The sequence below is a fragment of the Scyliorhinus torazame genome, chromosome 6 (assembly GCF_047496885.1).
Source record: "Scyliorhinus torazame isolate Kashiwa2021f chromosome 6, sScyTor2.1, whole genome shotgun sequence".
Classification (NCBI taxonomy): domain Eukaryota; kingdom Metazoa; phylum Chordata; class Chondrichthyes; order Carcharhiniformes; family Scyliorhinidae; genus Scyliorhinus; species Scyliorhinus torazame.
This window is the reverse complement of record NC_092712.1, coordinates 242066832-242092969: the sequence shown is the minus strand read 5'-3', so window position 1 is coordinate 242092969 and position 26138 is coordinate 242066832. Positions and strand designations below refer to the sequence as shown.

At 47.2% G+C, this 26138-nt stretch overlaps 1 protein-coding gene across 1 annotated transcript in view; it reads left to right on the top strand.

Moving 5' to 3' along the window:
- The window catches only part of myo10 (myosin X), a 366827-nt gene extending 344181 nt beyond the window's left edge, over positions 1-22646 (top strand). Inside the window, exon 35 of the mRNA XM_072509536.1 lies at positions 21559-22646. Within this exon, the coding sequence (XP_072365637.1) occupies positions 21559-21669 (111 nt within the window). The 3' untranslated portion in view covers positions 21670-22646. The remainder of the gene's footprint in view (positions 1-21558) is intronic.
- The last annotated feature ends 3492 nt before the right edge of the window (positions 22647-26138 follow it).

Genomic DNA, 26138 nt, shown 5'->3' with positions numbered 1-26138 from the left:
CCTCCACCCTCGGGATTAACGCCCTGCTCAACACAAAAAAGTCAATCCGCGAGTAGACTTTATGGACTTGGGAGAAAAAGGAGACCTCCTTCGCCCTTGGCTGCGCGAATCTCCACGGGTCCACGCCCCCCATCTGATCCATGAACTCCCACAGGGCCCTGGTCGCCGCCGGTCTCTTTCCCGACCTTGACTTAGACCAGTCCAACGGCGGATCCAAGACCGTATTAAAGTCCTCCCCCATGATCAAGTCACTTGACTCCAAGTCCGGGATTTTACCCAACATGCGCCTCATGAATTCCGCATCATCCCAGTTCGGGGCATACACGTTCACCAACACCACCCGGGCCCCCTGTAGCTTGCCACTCACCATTATGTACCTGCCCCCGTTATCCGCCACGGGTTTTGCACTGAGTGCTGAATTTGGTGCTTTTTGAGTGCGATAGTGAGAGTTTGGTGACCGAGGGAGTTAGGTGAGGAGGGAGTAAGGCGTTCCTTTCATTTTGTTTCCGACATTTCCGCAAAGAGTGCGAAGAGAGCCAGGAGTTTACAGAAAGTGTAGCTGACTGGGAGCAGGGTCGGAGGGCGGAGATCTAGTTAGTCCACACAGCAGCTATATTCTTTAAGGTAAGAGGGGATGGAGGCTAGGCCAGTTACATGCTCCTCCTGTAGGATGTGGGTGGTGAGGGATACCACCGGTGTCCCCACTGACTATACCTGCGGGAAGTGCACCCAACTTCAGCTCCTCAAAGACCGTGTTAGGGAACTGGAGCTGAAGCTGGATGAACTTCGGATCATCCGGGAGGCAGAGGGGGTGATTGAGAAGAGTTACAGGGAGGTAACCACACCCAAGGTACAGGACAAGAATAGCTGGGTTACAGTCAGGGGGAAAAAAACAAACAGGCAGACAGTGCAGGGATCCCTCGTGGCCGTTCCCCCTCAAAACAAGTATACCGTTTTGGATGCTGTTGGGGGGATGACCTACCGGGGGAAGGGCCTAGCGGTCAGGTCTCTGGCACGGAGTCTGGCTCTGGGGCTCAGAAGGGAAGGGGGAGAATAGAAAAGCAATAGTTGTAGGAGATTCAATGGTTAGGGGAATAGATAGGAGATTCTGTGGTCGCGAGCGAGACTCCCGGAAGGTATGTTGCCTCCCGGGTGCCAGGGCCAGGGATGTCTCGGATCGTGTCTTCAGGATCCTTAAGGGGGAGGGGGAGCAGCCAGAAGTCGTGGTGCACATTGGTACCAACGACATAGGTAGGAAAAGGGGTGTGGAGGTAATAAACAAGTTTAGGGAGTAAGGCTGGAAGTTGAAAGCAAGGACAGACAGAGTTGTCATCTCTGGTTTGTTGCCGGTGCCACGTGATAGCGAGGCTAGGAATAGGGAGAGAGTGCAGTTGAACACGTGGCTGCAGGAATGGTGTAGGAGGGAGGGTTTCAGGTATTTGGATAATTGGAGCGCATTCTGGGGAAGGTGGGACCTGTACAAGCAGGACGGGTTGCATCTGAACCAGAGGGGCACCAATATCCTGGGAGGGAGGTTTGCTAGTACTCTTCGGGAGGGTTTAAACTAATTTGGCTGGGGAATGGGAACCGGATTTGTAGTCCAGCAACTAAGGTAGCCGATATTCAGGACGCCAAAGCATGTAATGAGGCAGTGGGGAAGGGAACACTGACAAAGGAGAGTATTTGCAGGCACGGAGATGGGTTGAAGTGTGTATACTTCAACGCAAGAAGCATCAGGAATAAGGTGGGTGAACTTAAGGCATGGATCGGTACTTGGGACTACGATGTGGTGGCCATCACGGAAACTTGGATAGAAGAGGGGCAGAAATGGTTGTTGGAGGTCCCTGGTTATAGATGTTTCAATAAGATTAGGGAGGGTGGTAAAAGAGGTGGGGTGGTGGCATTATTAATTAGAGATAGTATAACAGCTGCAGAAAGGCAGTTCGAGGAGTATCACCCTATTGAGGTAGTATGGGTTGAAGTCAGAAATAGGAAAGGAGCAGTCACCTTGTTAGGAGTTTTCTATAGGCCCCCCAATAGTAACAGAGATGTGGAGGAACAGATTGGGAAACAGATTTTGGAAAGGTGCAGAAGTCATAGGGTAGTAGTCATGGGCGACTTTAACTTCCCAAATATTGAGTGGAAACTCTTTAGATCAAATAGTTTGGATGGGGTGGTGTTTGTGCAGTGTGTCCAGGAAGCTTTTCTAACACAGTATGTAGATTGTCCGACCAGAGGAGGGGCAATATTGGATTTAGTACTGGGTAATGAACCAGGGCAAGTGATAGATTTGTTAGTGGGGGAGCATTTTGGAGATAGTGACCACAATTCTGTGACTTTCACTTTAGTAATGGAGAGGGATAGGTACGTGCAACAGGGCAAGGTTTACAATTGGGGGAAGGGTAAATACGATGTTGTCAGACAAGAATTGAAGTGCATAAGTTGGGAACATAGGCTGGCAGGGAAGGACTGGCAGTGAAATGTGGAACTTGTTCAAGGAACAGGTGCTACGTGTCCTTGATATGTATGTCCCTGTCAGGTAGGGAAGAGATGGTCGAGTGAGGGAACCATGGTTGACAAGAGAGGTTGAATGTCTTGTTAAGAGGAAAAAGGTGACTTATGTAAGGCTGAGGAAACAAGGTTCAGACAGGGCATTGGAGGGATACAAGATAGCCAGGAGGGAACTGAAGAAAGGGATTAGGAGAGCTAAGAGGGGGCATGAACAATCTTTGGCGGGTAGGATCAAGGAAAACCCCAAGGCCTTTTACACATATGTGAGAAATATGAGAATGACTAGAGCGAGGGTAGGTCCGATCAAGGACAGTAGCGGGAGATTGTGTATTGAGTCTGAAGAGATAGGAGAGGTCTTGAATGAGTATTTTTCTTCTGTATTTACAAATGAGAGGGGCGATATTGTTGGAGAGGACAGTGTGAAACAGATTGGTAAGCTCAAGGAAATACTTGTCAGGAAGGAAGATGTGTTGGGCATTTTGAAAAACTTGAGGATAGACAAGTCCCCCGGGCCTGACGGGATATATCCAAGGATTCTATGGGAAGCAAGAGATGAAATTGCAGAGCCGTTGGCAATGATCTTTTCGTCCTCACTGTCAACAGGGGTGGTACCAGGGGATTGGAGAGTGGCGAATGTCGTGCCCCTGTTCAAAAAAGGAACTAGGGATAACCCTGGGAATTACAGACCAGTTAGTCTTACTTCGGTGGTAGGCAAAGTAATGGAAAGGGTACTGAAGGATAGGATTTCTGAGCATCTGGAAAGACACTGCTTGATTAGGGATAGTCAGCACGGATTTGTGAGGGGTAGGTCTTGCCTTACAAATCTTATTGAATTCTTTGAGGAGGTGACCAAGCATGTGGATGAAGGTAAAGCAGTGGATGTAGTGTACATGGATTTTAGTAAGGCATTTGATAAAGTTCCCCATGGTAGGCTTATGCAGAAAGTAAGGAGGCATGGGATAGTGGGAAATTTGGCCAGTTGGATAACGAACTGGCTAACCGATAGAAGTCAGAGAGTGGTGGTGGATGGCAAATATTCAGCCTGGATCCCAGTTACCAGTGGCGTACCGCAGGGATCAGTTCTGGGTCCTCTGCTGTTTGTGATTTTCATTAATGACTTGGATGAGGGAGTTGAAGGGTGGGTCAGTAAATTTGCATACGATATGAAGATTGGTGGAGTTGTGGATAGTAAGGAGGGCTGTTGTCGGCTGCATAGAGACATAGATGGGATGCAGAGCTGGGCTGAGAAGTGGCAGATGGAGTTTAACCCTGAAAAGTGTGAGGTTGTCCATTTTGGAAGGACAAATATGAATGCGGAATATAGGGTTAACGGTAGAGTTCTTGGCAATGTGGAGGAGCAGAGAGATCTTGGGGTCTATGTTCATACATCTTTGAAAGTTGCCACTCAAGTGGATAGAGCTGTGAAGAAGGCCTATGGTGTGCTCGCGTTCATTAACAGAGGGATTGAATTTAAGAGCCGTGAGGTGATGATGCAGCTGTACAAAACTTTGGTACGGCCACATTTGGAGCACTGTGTACAGTTCTGGTCGCCTCATTTTAGGAAGGATGTGGAAGCTCTGGAAAAGGTGCAAAGAAGATTTACCAGGATGTTGCCTGGAATGGAGAGTAGGTCTTACGAGGAAAGGTTGAGGGTGCTAGGCCTTTTCTCATTAGAGCGGAGAAGGATGAGGGGCGACTTGATAGAGGTTTATAAGATGATCAGGGGAATAGATAGAGTAGACAGTCAGAGACTTTTTCCCAGGGTGGAACACACCATTACAAGGGGACATAAATTTAAGGTGAAAGGTGGAAGATATAGGAGGAATATCAGAGGTAGGTTCTTTACCCAGAGAGTAGTGGGGGCATGGAATGCACTGCCTGTGGAAGTAGTTGAGTCGGAAACATTAGGGACCTTCAAGCAGCTATTGGATAGGTACATGGATGACGGTAAAATGATATAGTGTAGATTTATTTGTTCTTAAGGGCAGCACGGTAGCATTGTGGATAGCACAATTGCTTCACAGCTCCATGGTCCCAGGTTCGATTCCGGCTTGGGTCATTGTCTGTGCGGAGTCTGCACATCCTCCCCGTGTCTGCGTGGGTTTCCTCCGGGTGCTCCGGTTTCCTCCCACAGTCCAAAGATGTGCGGGTTAGGTGAATTGGCCAATGATAAATTGCCCTTAATGTCCAAATTGCCCTTGATGTTGGGTGGAGGTGTTGAGTTTGGGTATGGTGCTCTTTCCAAGAGCCGGTGCAGACTCAAAGGGCCAAATGGCCTCCTTCTGCACTGTAAATTCAATGATAATCTATGATTAATCTAGGACAAAGGTTCGGCACAACATTGTGGGCCGAAGGGCCTGTTCTGTGCTGTATTTTCTATGTTCTATGATGCTCCCTGCCTCAAACGCCACCCATTTACTAACCAGAATTGCCAACCCTCTGGTCTTTGAGTCTAGCCCCGAGTGGAACACCTGGCCCACCCATCCCCCCCTTAACCTCGTTTGGTCAGCGAGTTTTAAGTGCGTCCCCTGCAGCATGGCCACGTCCGCCTTCAACCCCTTTAAATGCGAGAACACGCGGAACCTCTTGACCGGCCCGTTCAGGCCGCTCACATTCCACGTGATCGGCCTGGACGGGGGGTTGACCCACCCCCCCCGCCGACTAGCCATCTCCCTTTTTTAGCCAGCCACGTGCCCACGTCCCCCGCTCGCTCCAGCCCTCCCGCCGGAGGCCCCCCAACCCGACTCTCCATCCGTACCCAACAGTTGGCTCACCTTCAGTCAGAAAAGCATCACCATTTCCCCCCCAGCCCCCAATCCCAACCCCCCATGCCAAGCACCCGCTTAGCACTGATTTCCGCCCCATTGCATTTCCGTAAGTCAGCGGACCCCGGCTGCTCCCGCCTCTATCTCCAAACCTACTATTGTCTCCTCCTTCGGGCCCCCAACCCCCCCTCCCCCATAGGGTAAGAGGGCAAGTGCCACCCGGATCCTTCCCGTGCGCCGGACCACACAACCCGGGCGTTACCCTGCCCCCTGAAACAAAGAAAACAGGAAAAGAAAAGCAAACAAACTTAAATTCTACTAACTATCTTACACCAGGCCAACAACTGGTTGCACATCTCCGCCAGCGCGTTTCACCAATGTGCAGCTGCCCCTTAGTTGAAGTACAGCTTTTCGTGCTTCATGAATGTCCACGCCTCATCCGGCGTATCAAAATAGTGGTGCCTGTCCTGGTACGTTACCCAAAGTCTCGCTGGATGCAGGAGCCCGAACTTCACCCCTTTGCTGTGGAGGGCCGCCTTAGCCCAGTTGAAACCTGCACACCTCCTCGCCAGTTCAGCTCCCAAGTCCTGGTATATGTGAATCTCGCCATTCTCCCACTTACTGCTCCGCTCCTTCTTTGCCCAATGCAGGGCAAAACGGTGTAAAGCGGTGGAACCTTATCACCATCACCCTCGGTGGTTCGTTCGCCCTCGGCCTCCTCGCGAGGACTCTATGCGCCCCGTCCAGTTCCAATAGCCGTGGGAAGGCCACCGTGCCCATCAGCGTCCCCAGCATTGCAGTCATATACGTGCTCACGTCCGCCCCCTCCGCACCTTCAGAGAGGCCCAGGATCCGCAGGTTGTGACTCCGAGACCTATATTCGAGGTCATCCAGCCTCTCCTGCCATCTCTTGTGTAGGGCCTCATGCGCTTCCACCCTGACCGCCAGGCCAAGGATATCATCCTCATTCTCAGATACCTTCCTCTCCACCTCTTTGATCGCCTTCATAGATAGAAGCTTCAGGGATGTAGTTACTCCGAAGAATAAAGATAGATGGGTGACGGTGAGAGGGGCTGGGAGGAAGCAGTCAGTACAGGGATCCCCTGTGGTCGTTCCCCATAGCAACAAGTATACTGCTTTGGATACTGTTGGGGGGGCGACGGCTTACCAGGGGTAAGCCATGGGGTACAGGTCTCTGGCACAGAGTCTGTCCCTATTGCTCAGAAGGGAAGGGGGGAGAGGAGTAGAGCATTAGTCATTGGAGACTCCATAGTTAGGGGGATAGATAGGAGATTCTGTGGGAACGAGAGAGACTCGTGGTTGGTGTGTTGCCTCCCAGGTGCCAGGGTGCGTGATGCCTCGGATCGTGTTTTTGGGATCCTTAAGGGGGAGAGGGAAGCAGCCCCAAGTCATGGTCCACATAGATACCAATGATATAATTAGGAAAAGGGATAGGGATGTCAGCAGGAATTCAGGGAGCTAGGGTGGAAACTTAGATCTAGGACAAACAGAGTTATTATCTCTGGGTTGTTACCCGTGCCACGTGATAGCGAGACGAGGAATAGGGAGAGAGAGGAATTGAACACGTGGCTACAGGGATGGTGCAGGAGGGAGGGTTTCAGATTTCTGGATAATTGGGGCTCATTCTGGAGTCAGTGGGACCTCTACAAATGGGATGGTCTACACCTGGACGAGAGGGGTACCAATATCCTGGGGGGGAAATTTGCGAATGCTCTTCGGGAGGGTTTAAACTAGTTCAGCAGAGACTTAGGAATCTGAATTGTAGCTCCAGTATACAGGAGGTTGAGAGTAGTGAGGTCATGAGTAAGGTTTCAAAGTTGCAGGAGTGTACCGGCAGGCAGGAAGGTGGTTTAAAGTATGTCTTCTTCAATGCCAGGAGCATCCAGAATAAAGTGGGTGAACTTGCAGCATGGGTTGGTACCTGGGACTTCGATGTTGTGGCCATTTCGGAGACATGGATAGAGCAGGGACAGGAATGGTTGTTGCAGGTGCTGGGGTTTAGATATTTCATTAAGCTCAGGGAAGGTAGTAAAAAAGGGGGAGGGGTGGCATTGTTCGTCAAGGACAGTATTACGGTGGCAGAAAGGACGTTTGATGAGGACTCATCTACTGAGGGAGTACGGGCTGAGGTTAGAAACAGGAAAGGAGAGGTCATCCTGTTGGGGTTTTCTATAGGCCTCCGAAAAGTTCCAGAGATGTAGAGGAAAGGATTGCAAAGATGATTCTGGATAGGAGCGGAAGCAACAGGGTAGTTGTTATGGGGGACTTTAACTTTCCAAATATTGACTGGAAACGCTATAGTTCGAGTACTTTAGATGGGTCTGTTTTTGTCCAATGTGTGCAGGAGGGTTTCCTGACACAGTATGTAGATAGGCCAACGAAAGGCGAGGCCATATTGGATTTGGTACTGGGTAATGAACCAGGACAGGTGTTAGATTTGGAAGTAGGTGAACACTTTGGTGATAGTGACCACAATTCGATTAAGTTTACTTTAGTGATGGAAATGGATAGGTATATACCGCAGGGCAAGAGTTGTATCTGGGGGAAAGGCAATTATGATGCGATGAGACAAGACTTGGGATGCATCGGATGGAGAGGAAACCTGCAGGGGATGGGCACAATGGAAATGTGGAGCTTGTTCAAGGAACAGCTACTGCGTGTCCTTGATAAGTATGTACCTGTCAGGTAGGGAGGAAGTGGTCGAGCAAGGGAACCGTGGCTTACTAAAGCAGTCGAAACACTTGTCAAGAGGAAGAAGGAGGCTTATGTAAAGATGAGACATGAAGGTTCAGTTAGGGCGCTCGAGAGTTACAAGTTAGCTCGGAAGGACCTAAAGAGAGAGCTAAGAAGAGCCAGGAGGGGACATGAGAAGTCTTTGGCAGGTAGGATCAAGGATAACCCTAAAGCTTTCTATAGATATGTCAGGAATAAACGAATGACTAGGGTAAGAGTAGGGCCAGTCAAGGACAGTAGTGGGAAGATGTGCTTGGAGTCCGAGGAGATAGGAGAGGTGCTAAATGAATATTTTTCGTCAGTATTCACACAGGAAAAATACAATGTTGTCGAGGAGAATACTGAAATTCAGGCTACTAGACGAGGCTTGAGGTTCATAGGGAGGAGGTGTTAGCAGTTCTGGAAAGTGTGAAAATAGATAAGTCCCCTGGGCTGGATGGGATTTATCATTGGATTCTCTGGGAAGCTAGGGAGGAGATTGCTAAGCCTTTGTCTTTGATCTTTAAGTCATCTTTGTCTATAGGAATAGTGCCAGAAGACTGGAGGATAGCAAATGTTGTCCCCTTGTTCAAGAAGGGGAGTAGAGACAACCCCAGTAACTATAGACCAGTGAGCCTTACTTCTGTTGTGGGCAAAATCTTGGTAAGGTTTATAAGAGATAGGATGTATAATCACCTGGAAAGGAATAATTTGATTAGAGATAGTCAACACGGTTTTGTGAAGGGTAGGTCGTGCCTCACAAACCTTATTGAGTTCTTTGAGAAGGTGACCAAACAGGTGGATAAGGGTAAAGCAGTTGATGTGGTGTATATGGATTTCAGTAAAGCGTTTGATAAGGTTCCCCACGGTAGGCTACTGCAGAAAATACAGAGTCATGTGATTCAGGGGGATTTAGCAGTTTGGATCAGAAATTGGCTAGCTGGAAGAAGACAAAGGGTGGTGGTTGATGGCAAATGTTCAGACTGGAGTCCAGTTACTAGTGGTGTACCACAAGGATCTGTTTTGGGGCCACTGCTGTTTGTCATTTTTATAAATGACCTGGAGGAAGGCGTAGAAGGATGGGTGAGTAAATTTGCAGATGACACTAAAGTCGGTGGAGTTGTGGACATTGTGGAAGGATGTTACAAGTTACAGAGGGACATAGATAAGCTGCAGTGCCGGGCTGAGAGGTGGCAAATGGAGTTTAATGCAGAAAAGTGTGAGGTGATTCATTTTGGAAGGAATAACAGGAAGACAGAGTACTGGGCTAATGGTAAGATTCTTGGCAGTGTGGATGAGCAGAGAGATCTCGGTGTCCATGTACATAGATCCCTGAAAGTTACCACCCAGGTTGAGAGGGCTGTTAAGCAGGCGTACGTTGTATTAGCTTTTATTGGTAGAGGGATTGAGTTTTGGAGCCATGAGGTCATGTTGCAGCTGTTCAAAACTCTGGTGCGGCCGCATTTGGAGTATTGCGTGCAATTCTGGTCGCCGCATTATAGGAAGGATGTGGAAGCATTGGAAAGGGTGCAGAGGAGATTTACCAGAATGTTGCCTGGTATGGAGGGAAGATCTTATGAGGGAAGGCTGAGGGACTTGAGGCTGTTTTCATTAGAGAGAAGAAGGTTAAGAGGTGACTTAATTGAGGCATACAAGATGATCAGAGGATTGGATAGGGTGGACAGTGAGAGCCTTTTTCCTCAGATGGTGATGTCTAGCACGAGGGGACATAGCTTTAAATTGAGGAGAGATAGATAGAAGACAGATGTCAGAGGTAGGTTCTTTACTCAGAGAGTAGTAAGGGCGTGGAATGCCCTGCCTGCAACAGTAGTGGACTCGCCAACACTAAGGGCATTCAAATGGTCATTGGATCGACATATGGACGATAAGGGAATAGTGTAGATGGGCTTTAGAGTGGTTTCACAGGTCGGCGCAACATCGAGGGCCGAAGGGCCTGTACTGCACTGTTATGTTCTATGTTCTGTACCCTCTGAACCTCCACCATCTTTTCCATGGAGGCCTTCATAGGGGCCAGCATCTCCGTCTTCAGCTCTGCGAAGCAGCTCCTCAGAAAGTCTTGCTGCTCTCTCGACCACTGGGCCCACGCTTCTTGGTCCATGCCGGCCGTCATTTTTGTCCTCCCGGACCCGTTCCTCTCTCTTCCCCGCAATCGCTCGTGTAACCCCACTCTTGGTTCCCTCCATACAGCAGTGGGATAGATCCCATCCTTCCTCTGGGACTTGTCTACCTTAGTGCAATTTAGGATACTCAACGCTTCCTTCTTTGATATATTGATGTTCCCAAGAGAGTTTACATACCGATCCCTGACCTCAACATCCGTCATGTCCTTCTCCCTGGTGAATACCAATACAAAGTACTCATTGAGGATTTCACCCACTTCCTGTGGTTCCATGCATAACTTCCCTCCATTGTCCTTAAGTGGACCTACTCTTTCTCTTGCTACCCTCTTGCTCCTAATGTATGCATAAAAAGCCTTGTGGTTCTCCTTCACCATGTCTACTGAAGACATTTAGGAGGGCCCCTTTTAGCCCTCCTAATTCCGCGTTTAAGTTCCTTCCTACTTTCACTGTACTCCTCAAGGGCTTTGTCAGTTTTTAGATGCCTAGTGTGCTTCCTTTTTCCTTTTGACTAAGCTTCCAATCTCTCTTGTCATCCATGGTTCCCTAATCCTGCCATTTCTATCCTTTATTTTTGAGGGAACATGCCTGTCTTGCACTTTAATCAACTGGCTTTTAAAAGCCTCCCACATGTCAGATGTGGATTTGCTCTCAAATAACCGCTCCCAGTCCACATTCCCCCAGTTCCTGTCTTAATTTGGATGCAATTGGCCCCTCGCCTAATTAAGCACCCTCACCCGCCGGCCACTCTTGTCCTTTTCCATGACTACCCTAAATCTTATGGTATTATGATCGCTGAGCCCAAAATGCTCCCCCACTGAAACATCAATCACCTGACCTGGCTCATTCCCCATTACCAAGTCTAGTATGGCCCCTCCCTGGTTGGATTGTCAACATACTGTATCATAAGGACCTCCTGGACACATCTAACAATCCAAGCCCCTGGCTGTAAGGGACTTCCAGTCAATATGGGGGAAGGTAAAATTGCCCATCACAAACTACCCTGCATTTTTCACCTTTTCAGTATCTGACTACACAACCGCTCCTCTGTGTCCTGCGGGCTGTTGGGAGGTCTATAGTACACTCCCAACATTGTGATTTCACCCTCCACCCATAATGCCTTCCTGCAAATTCCTTCCTCCAATGTGTCCTCCCTCAACACAGCTGTGATCTGCTCCCTAATCAGCAATGCAACTTCCCCACGTCTTTTTTGTTTCCCCTTCTGTCCCGTCTAAAACAACAATATCCCGGAATGTTAAGCTACCAGTCCTGTCCCTCCTTTTTTAAAAACTTTTTTTTAAATTTGGTATACCCAATTCATTTTTTCCAATTCAGGGGCAGTTTAGCATGGCCAATCCACCTACCCTGCATATCTTTGGGTTGTGGGGGCGAAAGCCACGCAAACACACGGAGAATGTACAAACTCCACACGGACAGTGCCCCAGAGCCCGGATCGAACCTGGGACCTTGGTGCCGTGAGGCAGCAGTGCTAACCGGTGTGCCACCATGCTGCCCCTGTCCCTCCTTTAATCATGTCTCTGTATAGTTCCATGCCATAATGCAGGCTCTCAGTTCATCTGTTTTGCCTGTTATACTTCTTGCATTAAAGCAAGCGCACTCCCGACATACAGTCTCGCTGAGCCCTGCGGCTTCCCTCTGCCTGCTCTTATTCTGCGTCATGTTTATCTCAGTCTCATCTTTTTCCCCAGCCTCTACACTTACTGGCCTACTGTTCCGGTTCCCACCCCCCTGCCACAGCAGGTTAAACCCTCCCGAACAGGACTTGCCAAGATATTGGTACCCCTCCAGTTCAGGTGCAACCTGTCCTTATTGTACAGGTCCCACCTTCCCTAGAACATATACGAGTGATCCTATATCTAAAGCCCTCCTTCCTACACCAGCTCTTTAGCTACGTGTTCAATTGTACTATCTCCCTGTTCCAAGCCTTGCTAGCATGTGGTACGGGGAGTAATCCTGAGATTACTACCCTGGAGGTCCTGCTTTTTAGCTCCTGATCTAACTCCCTGAATTGTCTTTGCAGGAACTCTTCCCTCTTCCTGCCTATGTCATTAGTACCAATGTGGACAATGACATCTGTCTGTTTACCCTCCTTTTTCAGAATGCCTTGTAGCCGTTTAGAGACATCCAGAACCCTGACACCAGGGAGGCAACACACCATCCTCGAGTCCCATTTGCGGCCACAGACAATCCTGTCTTTCTGTGTCTTTCTGTCAGGCACACCCTGACTTTCAAGTCTCCTACTACTATCATGTACTTGGACTTAGCCCGACCCTGCTCTACAGCAGAACCAGTTGTGGTGCCACAGGCCTGGCTGCTGCTGGTATCTTCCCCTGAGAGGGTATCCCCCACCCCAACAGTATCCAAAATAGTATACCTGCTTGTGAGGGTAATAGCCACAGGAGGCTCTTGCCTTACCTGCCTGCCTCTCCTGCCAGTTACCCATCTGCCTGTCTGAACTTGTCGTGTGACCACCTCCCTGAAGCTAGTGGCTGCCACCTGTGTGCTCCGCAATGAGTCCATGTACTCCAACCGAACCACGTGGTCTGTGAGGAGCTGCAGCTGGTCACACTTTCTGCAGACATAGACGTCTGGGATGCTGGAAAGCTCCCTGATCTCCCACATGAAGTAAATGATCATGGCATAGGCAAGACATTTTTCAGGATTTTGAGCTGGTAACATGCAAATTTGTGTTGGTTCGAGCTGCACTACGTAGTGAAAAAAATTAAAGCATAGAAAACGAATGTTATGAAAGCTGCTCACACAAAGGCAAAGGTGGAGGGAGGAAAAACAAGGTGACCATACTGGACCTGGATGCACTAATATTCACCCCTAGGAACGCTCTTTGCCATTTTACGAGTTCCAGAGTTTGTCAAATTCATCAGACATTTAACCCAGCTTATTGTTCCACAACTCGGGAACCAAAATCCAGCCTATGACTTTATCTTAATATTTAGCCCAGCTGAGACCACTTTCGCAGAGACAAGTTTAGGGGAGGTGGCGAAAGAGAAAATGCTGGAAAATCTCAGCAGGTCTGGCAGCATCTGTAGGGAGAGAAAGGAGCTAACGTTTCGAGTCCAATGACTCTTTGTCAAAGCTAACAGACAGAGAAAGTGGGAAATATTTATACTGTGGAGTGAGAATGAAAGATGAGTCATAGCCACAGAAACCCAGGGAAACTGGGTGCTAATAGCCACAGAAACCAAGGGAAAAGAGTGCTAATGCAGTCCCCAGAGAGGACAAAAGATGTGAAAGGCCAAACATCAGAGAAATTAACATCAGAGGATGAACTGTAGATATTGGGAGGGGGGGAAGCAAAGGGGAGAAAGGTTAAGGAAAGGTGGGTAAGATTGGACGGGGGAATTAAATATATATTAAGAAAGAAAGAAATGGTAAAAGACAGTTAAAATGAAATGGGATGAACACAAATGGGTCGAGGTGGGGTAGAGCTGATCATCTGAAGTTGTTGAATTTGATGTTCAGGCCGGAAGGCTGTGCCTAACCGGAAGACGAGATGTTGTTCCTCCAGTTTGCGTTGAGCTTCACTGGAACATTGCAGCAGGCCAAGAACAGACGCGTGGGCATGTGAGCAGGGTCTTGTGTTAAAATGGCAAGCAACAGGAACGTCAGGGTCCTGAATGCACACAGACCGAAGATGCTCAGCATGATACTTTCATGTCCATTTCCAAGCAGGAATCAGCCTTCGCCTGATGGACCGGGCGCTTGGCACGGAAGGGACGTCAATGCTGCTGAATGGGCATCATGTAGCGTGGGTTCCCACTTCTGATGTCCAAATACTCCTGCTGAACTCTCCCCTAAATCCTAACTTTGTAGAACACCGGTCCTGTTCTCTCCAGCTCCACCTGGGAGCCAAAGTGCCTCGTCTCCAAAGTTGCAAGCATAGACCCCGTCCCCTGAGTGATGCTACCGCCATGGAGTCCTCTGGTCATGGTGTCACTTCTGCACCTCCTGCTGAGGTTCAGAAATGTGAGACTGGCTCAGAACATAAAAGCAGATAGTAAAAGCTTCTACAAATATATAAGACAAAAAAGAGTGGCTAAGGTAAATATTGGTCCTTTGGAAGATGAGAAGGGAGATTTAATAATAGGAGATGGGGAATTGGCTGAGAAGCTGAACAGGTTTTTTGGATCAGTCTTCACATTGGAGGACACAAATAACATGCCAGTGACTGATAGAAATAAAGATATGATAGGTGTGGACCTTGAGATGATTGTAATCACTAAGGAGGCAGTATTGGGCAAGCTAATGGGGCTAAAGGTAGACAAGTCTCCTGGCCCTGATGGGATGCATCCCAGAGTGTTAAAAGAGATGGCTAGGGAAATTGTAAACGCACTAGTGATAATTTATCAAAATTCACTAGACTCTGGGGTGGTCCCAGAGGATTGGAAAGTAGCAAACGTGACACCACTGTTTAAAAAGGGAGGTCGGCAGAAAGCGGGTAATGATAGGTCGGTAAGCTTAACTTCGGTTGTAGGGAAAATGCTGGAATCTTATCTTTAAGGAGGAAATAGCGGGGCACCTGGAGGGAAATTGTCCCATTGGACAGACGCAGCATGGGTTCACAAAGGGTAGGTTGTGTCTGACTAATTTGGTAGAATTTTTTGAGGACGTCACCAGTGCAGTAGATAACGGGGAGCCAATGGATGTGGTATATCTGGATTTCCAGAAAGCTTTTGACAAGGTGCCACACAAAAGGTTGTTGCATAAGAGAAAGATGCATGGCATTAAGGGGAAAGTAGTAGCATGGATCGAGGATTGGTTAATTAATAGAAAGCAAAAGAGTGGGGATTAATGGGTGTTTCTCTGGTTGGCAATCAGTAGCTAGTGGTGTCCCTCAGGGATCAGTGTTGGGCCCACAACTGTTCACAATTTACATAGACGATTTGGAGTTGGGGACCAAGTGCAATGTGTCAAAGTTTGCAGACGACACTAAGATGAGTGGTAAAGCAAAAAGTGCAGAGGATACCGGAAGTCTGCAGAAGGATTTGGATAGGTTAGGTGAATGGGCTAGGGTCTGGCAGATGGAATTCAATGTTGCCAAGTGTGAGGCTATCCATATTGGGAGGAATAACAGCAGAATGGATTATTATTTAAACGGTAAGATGTTAAAACATGCTGCTGTGCAGAGGGACCTGGGTGTGCTGGTGCACGAGTCGCAAAAAGTTGGTGTGCAGGTGCAACAGGTGATTAAGAAGGCTAATCGGGTTTTGTCTTTCGTTGCTAGAGGGATGGAGTTCAAGACGAGGGAGGTTATGCTGCAATTGTATAAGGTGTTGGTGAGGCCGCATCTGGAGCATTGTGTTCAGTTTTGGTCTCCTTACCTGAGAAAGGACATATTGGCACTGGAGGGAGTGCAGAGGAGATTCACTAGGTTGATCCCAGAGTTGAGGGGATTAGATTATGACGAGAGGTTGAGTAGACTGGGACTGTACTCATTGGAGTTTAGAAGGATGCGGGGGGATCTTATTGAAACATATAAAATTATGAAGGGAATAGATAGGATAGATGCGGGCAGGTTGTTTCCACTGGTCGGGGACAGCAGAACCAGGGGGCATAGCCTCAAAATAAGGGGAAGTAGATTTAGGACTGAGTTTAGGAGGAACTTCTTCACCCAAAGGGTTGTGAATCTCTGGAATTCCTTGCCCAGTGAAGCAGTTGAGGCTCCTTCTTTAAACGTTTTAAAGAAAAAGATAGATACCTTTCTAAAGAATAAAGGGATTCGGGGATATGGTGTACGGGCCGGAGAGTGGAGCTGAGTCCACAAAGATCAGCCATGATCTCATTAAATGGCGGAGCAGGCTCGAGGGGCCAGATGGCCTACTCCTGTTCCTAGTTCTTATGTTCTTATGACTCAATCATATTCTAAGCCTACTGCCCATCAGCAACGCTGCAGGGGAACCCCCGTTGTCACATGTGGGGACATAGGCAATCGGTTGTTAAAGAGGAACTATGCCTGTTGTGTGTTCATGAAACCCGTGGCTTGCCTTTTTATGCCCCTATTAAAAATCTGGACAGCCCTTTTTGCGAGGCCGGTCGATGAGAGATGATACGGGGCAGTTCTCATATGATGGATGCCGTTCGGTTTCACAAACGGGGGCGAACTCCTCACTCGTGCAGGGTGTCCCATTATCTGTCACCAGGATCTCCGGGATCCCTTAAGTACTGAATGAGCACCTCAGCTTTCTACAGTGGTCCAGGACGTCGTTGAGGCCACCATGTATATGTCAAACCACTTTGACTAGGCGCCCACGAAGATGAGGAACATGGACCCCATTAGAGGCCCTGCGAAGTCCGCATGCAATTGCACCCATGGACATCCTGGCCATTCTCACAGGTGAAGGGAGGCGCTGGCGGGAGCTTCTGAAGCTCCTGGCATGTCGGGAAGCTGCACACGACCCTCTCGATGTCCCCATCGTGCTGGGCCACCAGAGGGAACTATGATCCAGCATCTTCGTCTTAGAGGTACCCGGATGACCACTGTGTAGGTTCTTCAGCAGGGACTCCTCACCCTGTGGTGGGATGACTACACGGGCTCCCCACAATATGAAACCGTCCTCCATGCTGAGCTTCGAGAGCTACTGGGCGCATTCTGCTGCTCAAAAGCACATGGTTGAGTTTTGACAGTCTGGGATCCTGCTGTGTCCATGCTCGCACCTGAGTAGCCATCACTGGCAAAGTATCCATAAAATTAAGAGTTGCAACCACTTCATCTGCCACTGGCAGGGATGGGGAACTCATGGGCAATGGTAGACGACTTGAGAGAGTTGACATGGGCAATCTGGATACTGGATGGTGTTGAAACAAATTTTCATATGCGACGAACAGAAGCATCCAATACTGAATTCTAGCCAATGCGATGCGTGGAATTCCCTCATCTTCCCCATAAAGGCTGGGCAGGAGCTTCTGATCAGTCACAATAAACATATTGCTGGAATTTCTTGTGCCTCCCATAAACATATTGCTGGAATTTCTTGACTCCAAATATTACCGCCAAGCCCTCTTTTGATTTGAGAGTATCGTCATTCTGGGTCCGCCAGGGTCCTCGAGGCAAACGCAATGGGGCATTCCGTGCCGTCGTTCCATCTGTGGGCCAGCACCGCGCCAATGCCGTAGGGGGAGGCATTGCATGTTAGGATTAGCGGCCGAGTTGGATCATAGTGAGTGAGGAGCTGTATGGTCGACAGATGCTCTTTTACTCCAGAGAATGCCTTGCCTTGTGAGGTACCCCAGAACCACGTCTGGCCCTTCTTCAATAATGAGGAATGGAACCAATAAGGTGGCCAGGTTGGCAATGAACTTTCCATTAATAATTTACCAGGCCTTGAAACGACCGGAGTTCATTTGGCATTCGGTGTTTTTCGGTATCAGCCCCAAACCTTGTCCTCCACTGGGTGTCGGCCATCCCTGTCTACTGAGTAAGCCACCACTCTAGTGCGGAACATATACTTGCTCCTCTTTAGCTGAGTGCTCACTTGGGAAAACTTCATGCAGGTTGTCCTCTTTCTCCATGGCACCTGTGATGGGCACACCACAAGATCGGTGTTTTTCAAACTTTTTTCCAGGGACCCACTTTTGCCAGCCGACTGACCTTCGTGACACGCATCACGTCTGATTACTTTTACTGCTAAAGGGGAAGCTTCTGGATCTTCATGTTCTTACTTGAATCAGGTTCACAGGAGGAGAGGGCAATGCACACATCAGGTGCAGACTTCAGCCAGTTCCTTTGTGCCCTCTGCATCTTTATGCGAATGGTAATCCAACCTCGCACATGTGGGTCATCGTGAAGGGAATAGCAACAAAATGCCTGTTTCACTCAGCACTGGATACTCCTGGGAGATGCTACACCAGTATGCTGACAGTCACATGGGCTCTTGCCGCGCTTCTAATATGGCATTACAGGTCAGCTACTGCCTGCAGCGTAGTCTTTTAATTTGGAATCAGCTCTAAGTTAATAACTGACCTTGGGGTCTCAACCTTAAATGGAATTTTTCACCCACCACTTCTCTTTCAAAATCTGAAACTTCTCTCATTTGCCAGTACTTCTCTGCATATAACACACATGGGTTTTTCATCCTGGTTTGCATTGGCACAATTAACAAAGCCATACCTCAAGAAATCATCTTTATAAAAGCAAATTTCTACGGATGCTGGAATCTGAAACCAAAGAGAAAATGCTGGAAAATTTTAAGCAGGTCTGGCAGCATCTGTAGGGAGAGAAAAGAGTTAACGTTTCAAGTCCAGGCGACCCTTTGTCAAAGCTTTGACAAAGGGTCATCTGAAATCATCTTTATACTGCTTTGTTCACAATTTTAGTTTCTTCTTAGTAGACTGTTCACCAGAGGCCTCGGAGCTCTGTATACAGCTCACACTAACACTGCTTTGTCTTGCCGTCAATTCTAAGCAGCTCACACTAGGACTGTTTTGTCCTGCCATGGATTCTCCTGCGCAGCTCTCCAGCAGATTCAATTGTGATTTCCTAACCTGTTTGTGTCTTTGGCCCGCTCTTCCTTATCACAGAACTATCCATCTTCAGTTCTTCTCGCAGCTCGGAAATGGAGGAATCTCTCCCCCGTCATTTTGCGTCAAAAGCACGACCATACTGCCGCCTCTTCTAGTAGGAATGCATCATTCGCATTTAAAAGCCAGCATTCTTAAAAGCCGGTCACAGCGGTTGGGCGCTTCTCCCACGATCGGGAACACCGCGACCGATTCCTCTGTGACCTTCCCGATACCCACCCGATGCCTTCACGAACCGCAGTTTGAAAAAACCCTGATCTAGGTAGACAGCCGCCTTCAGCAGACCCTGCAGGATGCTTTCCATTACACACTGGAAAATCACCAGGGCAGATGAGACCCCAAATGGGAGGCGGATGCATTCAAATAACCCCTATGTGTATTTATAGTCGCAAATTTTCTGGATGCTGGATCTAGCTCCATTTGTAAATGACTGATTCACCTGGAGACTGTATTGCCATGTTAAACCTATACCGCTGCATGATAACTGAAGGTTTAGGGTCATAATGTTCAGTTACCAATGCAACCAGTTCGTCAAACGATTTGGAGTTTGGTGTGGCCAAGTAAGTGAGACTCTTTATAATACCAAACGTCGAGGCCCCACAGGAGGTCAGGAGAATGACTTTCTGATGGTCTTCCCCCAAATTACCGTTAGCCGAGAAGACGTATCTTGTATGTTCAGTAAACTAGCTCCAGTTTTCCAAGCCTGCATCAAAGTATCACCAACACATTGTGTTGGTAATCGTCCAGAGGGGCTAGGCGGCTCCACAAACAAGTCCGGAGTCTCCTTTGGTCTCATCGCCGTTTAATAACTTGAGGAAACCACTAGTAGTGGAATAAGGATATGTTGAACTATGTACAATACTCTGCCCACTGCAGTAACTCTCTCCTAATCCAGTTCTTGTTGGAACAACCAGCAACTCTGGGCCTTGCTTGGGCGGCTTTTATGTGTAGGTCTTCATTGAGCTCCAGCTGGGTGGCCTCCACCCGCTACCTGGGAAGCTCGTGGTCCACGAGTCCCATGGGGAGATCAACAATGATTTTCCTGTGGTCTTCATATGTTGTGACACAGATGAAACCCTATGTGACTATGCCAAAGGTAAACTTTCACTCCCCACCCTTTTCAATCACTCCGCAAACTTTGTCATGGTTGACCACACCCTCCTCCTCCAAGGCCCCTCCACTGTCGTCCAGCTGGGTGGAACTACTCTCACCAGGTTTCCCCTCTAATCGTAGCCAGGGAATCACTGCAATGGTTTCTCAAGCTGCTCTCACACGGTTACTTCTGATGTCCTCTTATTTTTCATCTTCATGCGGCCCCTCAGTTACATCATTAGAAGACACAGCTTTAGTTTTTAAATATATGCTGACAGCATCCACCTCTACCTCAGAATCATCAGTCGCAACTCCTCCACTGTTGGTAAATTATCAGAGTGCTAGACCAGTAAAGCAGAAATTTCCTCCAATTAAGTATTGGGAAGACTGAAGCCATTGTTTTGGTTCCCCGATCCAAACTTTATTTCCTAGCTACCAGCAGCATCCCTCTTCACAACCTTGGTGTCATATTTAATCCCAAACTGAGCTTCCAATCTCATATCCGCAGCATCACAAAGGCTCCATTTCCCACCTCAGTGATAATGCCAGACTTCAGCAGCAGATGAGCAGAGATAAAGTTCATTCATATCTTTGTTATCTCTCGGCTCAACTGTTCAAATACATTCTTGGCTGGTTCCCCACATTCTATCTTCCAAACCTCTGCAGCCCGTGTCTTAACTCACAGCAAGTCCCATTCCCCTATCATCATCACCTACATTGGTTCTCAGTTTAGCAAAGTCTTGATTTGAAAGCTTTCACCCTTGTTTCCAGTCCCTCCATGGCTATACCCTTCCATATTCCTCCAACACCTCAACCCTCCTCTCATTCTGCTCACTTGTACATTCCGAGCGCTCCACCATTGGTGGCTGTGCCTCGGCCCTAAGCTCTGGAACTCCCTACTTAAATCTCTCTGTCTCTCCACATTGCTTTCCTCCTTGAAGGCAATCCTTAAAACCTACCAGAACCAGGGGTCACAGTCTGAGGATTCAGGGTAAACCATTTTGGACAGAGATGAGGAGACATTTCTTCACCAAAGAGTGGTGAGCCTGTGGAATTCATTACCACAGGAGGTAGTTGATGCTAAAACTTTGAATATATTCAAGAGGCGGCTAGGTATAGCACTTGGGGAGAATGGGATCAAAGGCAATTGGGAAAAAGCAGGATTAGGCTATTGAGTTGGATGATCAGCCATGGTCGTGATGAATGGCGGAGCAGGCTCGTATGGCCAAAAGGCCTCCTGCTCCTATCTTCTATATATGTATACCTTCTTTTATAATGCTCCTATACAGCATAATGGGACATTTCATTACATTAAACATACTCTATAAATATAAGTTATTGTTTACAACTGGTGTGATGAGGAGCCAGAAGTATTTTCAGAATTAACAATGTGTGTAAAAAATGGAGATACGAAGGGCAGGATTTTCCATGCAATCCGCCACATGTTTGGCAGCGGCAGAGACTAGGCCGCCATTGGCCAATGTTGTCAACGGAGTTTCCTCTTGAATGCACCCCTTTCTGTCAGGAAACCCGCGATGGAGGTGCACCATTGGCGGGACCAGAAGGTCCCACTGGCGTGAATGCCCAGAAAATTCCAGTGATTTACTCTGTTTCTCTCTCCGCAGATGCTGCCAGACCGGCTGAGTTTTTCCAGCATTTTCAGTTTTTACCATATATTATTATAAAATATAAGAGAGTTGGAGAGAAAATAGTTTTAAATCTATGCCTTCAACGGGTTTTTAATTGCACTTTTTGTTCCACAGGTAGTGGAGCTTGCCAAACTCATGAAAGCTTATATCAGCATGATTGTGAAAAAGCGGTACAGTACTTCATGTTCAACAAGCAATCAGAGCAATCCGTGCAGCAGCAGGTGAAATCAGTTCTACCAATCAAGTTCATTCAATGAATTGTTTCCAATCCTATTCCTTTGACCTTCAATCACAGACTTTTTCATTGAAAGTACTCAATACAAGCCATATAGTGGAGTATAATAGCAAATTCTTTTGAGGCCAACAAGCATTCATCCTGCAACATGAGAAATCTTCAACAAGGACTTTAAATTCCACGAGTATTATATTTTTGTGATAATTCCTCAGGCCCTCAAGCCTTACATCAGTGCTAATACCTTATGCCTTAACATGCACTACTATCTTTAAGTGCCTTACAGTAAAAACCCACCTTGCCATTAAAGGGCTGCTTTAAACGACGTGTGCTGGAATGAAGAAAACAGGGTTGGAGGGCAAGCAGCTTTAAATATTAAACTGTTTGAGTGTTAAGTGGTTAAAAGTGTCTCTTGTGTGTTAGATTTATCCTTCAGGCTATCATATATTCAATCTGACTTTGCCTGAGGAATAAAGATGACATATGGAGCAACTTCTAGCTAAAATTGTTAGCTATTTTTGTGCACTAAAATAATACCTTGTCCTGAGAACAATGGGTGTGAATAATTGGAATGCTGCTGGCAGCCTTCCTAAAGGACTACAGTGTAAATGTTGGTCTGTATTTCACAGCATTATTTTACTAAGAGAAATTTAATGTGCAATGTGGTATACAGTGTATGTCTACATTTTTCTTGGTAACAAATTTAGTTAGTACTTTGATCCGGACTATTATTTTTAATTAAGCATTTGCTCTTGAACTAATGCAAATTTTCTGATTTGTTTAATTGGATATAAATGAATTTTGGGCTACATTCATACTGCAGTATGTCACACATGTAATGGCTAGCTCAGCCTTCCATTTCAACCAGATGTTCTCAGATGCTGTAGCTAACCTAAATAAAATATTTGTACAGTTGCATACAAGTTTATATGTTAAAATTAAAGATATAATATACTGCATAAAGGACAAATAGAGGATATGTTTGTCTTTTATGCTTTTTTGTCAAATACTATGAACAATGATCCATATGGGTCTGTTACAACAGGAGCAACAACTGAATTCACCTAGCCCCTTTAACCTAAATAAACATCACAAGATGCTTGATGGCAGGGAGGGGGGGGGGGGGCGGGGAATAGTGCCTTGTCAAAGAATTAGGAGAGGTACCCAAAAGCTTGATGAACGGAGAGGTAGGTTTTACAGCAGGTCTTCAAAGATGATAGAAGTGGAGAGGTTCACGGAGGGAACCGCAGACATTGTGGACCCAGATGGCTGAAAATTTGGCTTTTAATGGTAGAGCAATGGGAAAGATAAGTCATAGAAATTTACAGCATGAAAAGAGGCCCTTCGACCCAACCTGTCCATGCTGCACAGTTTTTACCACTAAGCTATTGCCTGCATTTGGCCCATAACCCTCTATACCCAGCTTTCCCATATAGCTGTCTAAATGCTTTTTAAAAGACAAAATTGTATCCGCCTCTACTACTGCCTCTGGCAGCTCGTTCCAGACACACACCATCCTAAGAAGTTAGAGTCAGAGAAGCAAGAGAGTTGGTGGGATTTGCACTGCCTTCATCAAATGTAATTCGATTTGACAATGACGTTTACTCAGGATTGTGGATTTCTGCCATTGCTCTTCACATTACCAAACCAGTTGATTCCCAACCACAGATCTTTTCACATGGAGCTGGACACCCCACAAGGTAGTGGAATCTGGAGTGCAGGATTTGCTCTTTTCTTTCCTCTTCTACTGCTGCTCTGCCACATCATTAAGGTGTTTGGATTTGAAGCACAATGTAACAACTTACCGCCGTTTTGAACAATTGGTAGCATGCTCCTCCCAGTCAATAATCTCAATGCTATCATGCTTGAAGGAGAGCTTCAGATTATCTTTGAAGCCTTTTCTTTATTTCCCCTTACCCGTAACGTTGGTCAGCAGTTTTGCATCCAAAAGTAGAAAAAGACTAACAAGAATAGATCAGCTGATCCATAGAACCTGTTCCAATCAGTCATTTTAAACAAAGCACCGTGATCCAATTGTTCTGTGAAGAAATAATAAACAGATTTTAAAAAGACCAATTAAGGGAAAAATAGTTTCTAATCTGGTATGGGATTTAGGTGTGAAAAAAGAAGAATACAGTAAGCCTTTGGTGGATTTACATATAAGGATGAGAATTTTAAATTTGTGCTATTGGGTGACTCTTCTCCCATCTACTTCAGCGAGATAGGGAATGATGGATGAGCAGGATTGGTACACTTTGACCAGGGGTAAATTGAGTCCTGAGAGCAGGAGGCAGAGTGTGGCTCTGGCTGAGAAGTGGAATAGTCTTGATCATCATCCCTTTTCATGGCCCACTGTATTTACTGTATTCCAGTTCAGGTTGAACGATCAACACGGAGCTTTGCTCAACTGTGCAGGCAACTGGTCTGGGCCAGCATGCACCTGGTGATTCTCCATGTTGATCGCTATGCTTTCGGTGGAAGTGGATTGCAACACAAATACCTGTGACACTGGGCCAGATTTTGAGAGTGGACAAGGGTCAAGAGACATTTTAAAAATGTCAGGCGGAACCCATTTCCAGGATTCCCTCAACTCTATTCTCATCGCTCCCAATTTTCCGTGGCATGGGATAAGGCTGCAGGTTGTGAATGGGGAATTTACACTCCTGATCTGGCCAGCATCATTGACAGGAGTTGATATCTCCAAGCCCCCTGCAATTTCCGTGGAGTCAGGCCACCTTCTCCATCATGCGTGATTTGTGGCCCCCTCTGAGGAGCGATGAACCATAGTCTGGATTTGGAAAGCTTTTGAAAAGTGAGAGCAAAAGTCTTATCAATGCCTCCAAGCCCCTTCAATTATAACTGAGTGCCAAGTCATGCCCCTCACCCACCCCCAAGGTCCCTTATAGCTCTGATCCAACTAATGCCACACCACACACTCCCATGGCATCTGATAGCCCCCATGCCATCACAATGCCAACTTGTTCCCTCCACCAACTCCCAATGGCCCCCTCGTACCTTCCAAACTAACTTGTGGACCTTCCATGCATATTCACCCAGTATACTCTGTATAGAACCAATGGACCCAATAGTACAGAATCAATTAACCCTACAGAAATAGTGGTTTATTTGAAACTCTCTGAACAACACCCACTGGTAACTTTTTGAATAAGATTATTCTTTGAGAGTTTGCACTCTCAGCCAAACATGCATATTGAGGGTTGGCTGAGAGCCCATACTCTCATAGGAATTATAGAATTCTTACAGTGCAAAAGGAGGCCAATCGGCCCATCGTGTCTGCACCGACCCTCTGAAAGAGAACCCTACCTAGCCCCACTCCCCTGCCCTATCCCTGTAACTCACCTAACTTGCACATCTTTTGGACCCTAATTTAGCATGGCTGATCCACCTAACCCTCACACCTTTGGACTGTGGGAGGAAACAAGAGCACATGGAGCAAACCCACACAGGCAGTCACCCAAGGAAAGAATTGAATCTGGGTCCCTGGCGCTATGAGGCAGCAATGCTAACCTCTGTGTAAGAATAAACTCTGTTTAAACAGCTGGTGAAAAGTGGACTTTGTATGCTTGATAACTATGTGAGTTTATAATAAGCTATTATTTTCTTTGTCAGTGGCTCAATGTTTATTTGCACAAGGTTAAGAGCTGTCACGTGCTTAAATCTTCTGTTACTGATAATTCAAAAATCTGGCTGATTGACACTTTTATAGGGTTGTAGAAACACCAGTTTTTCTTCAAAACTTTATAAATGGGTGTTTGTAAGTACTCCATCTAAGTCATTGTTACTATAGGCTTCAGCGGTTCTATACAGACTGTATACTGGGAGAATGGATATTGAAGGGCAATGAGTTGGCATGGATGATACGAGAGGCCATTGGGGATCAACAGGGGCATGATTCGGCATTGAATTGGCATGGGGCTATAAAGGGCCATTTGGGTGGCGTGGGCAAAAAGAGCCATTTGGGTGGGTGAAGGGTATGAGTAAACATGGAGGTGACATGAGGGATGAGTGGGCAGATTATCATAGAATTTACAGTGCAGAAGGAGGCCATTCGGCCCATCGAGTCTGCACCGGCTCTTGGAAAGAGCACCCTACCCAAGGTCAACACCGCCACCCTATCCCCATAAGGGCAATTTTGGACACTAAGGGCAATTTATCATGGCCAATCCACCTAACCTGCACATCTTTGGACTGTGGGAGGAAACCGGAGCACCCGGAGGAAACCCACGCACACACGGGGAGGATGTGCAGACTCTGCACAGACAGTGACCCAAGCCGGAATTGAACCTGGGACCCTGGAGCTGTGAAGCAATTGTGCTATCCACAAGGCTACCGTGCTGCCCCCAATGATGATTTGTATGTGAGGGCTAGAGAGTCTAAAATGTGTGCAACCTTGTGGCCACCACTGACATATGTTCATACACATCGGGCTCCACTCCATTCC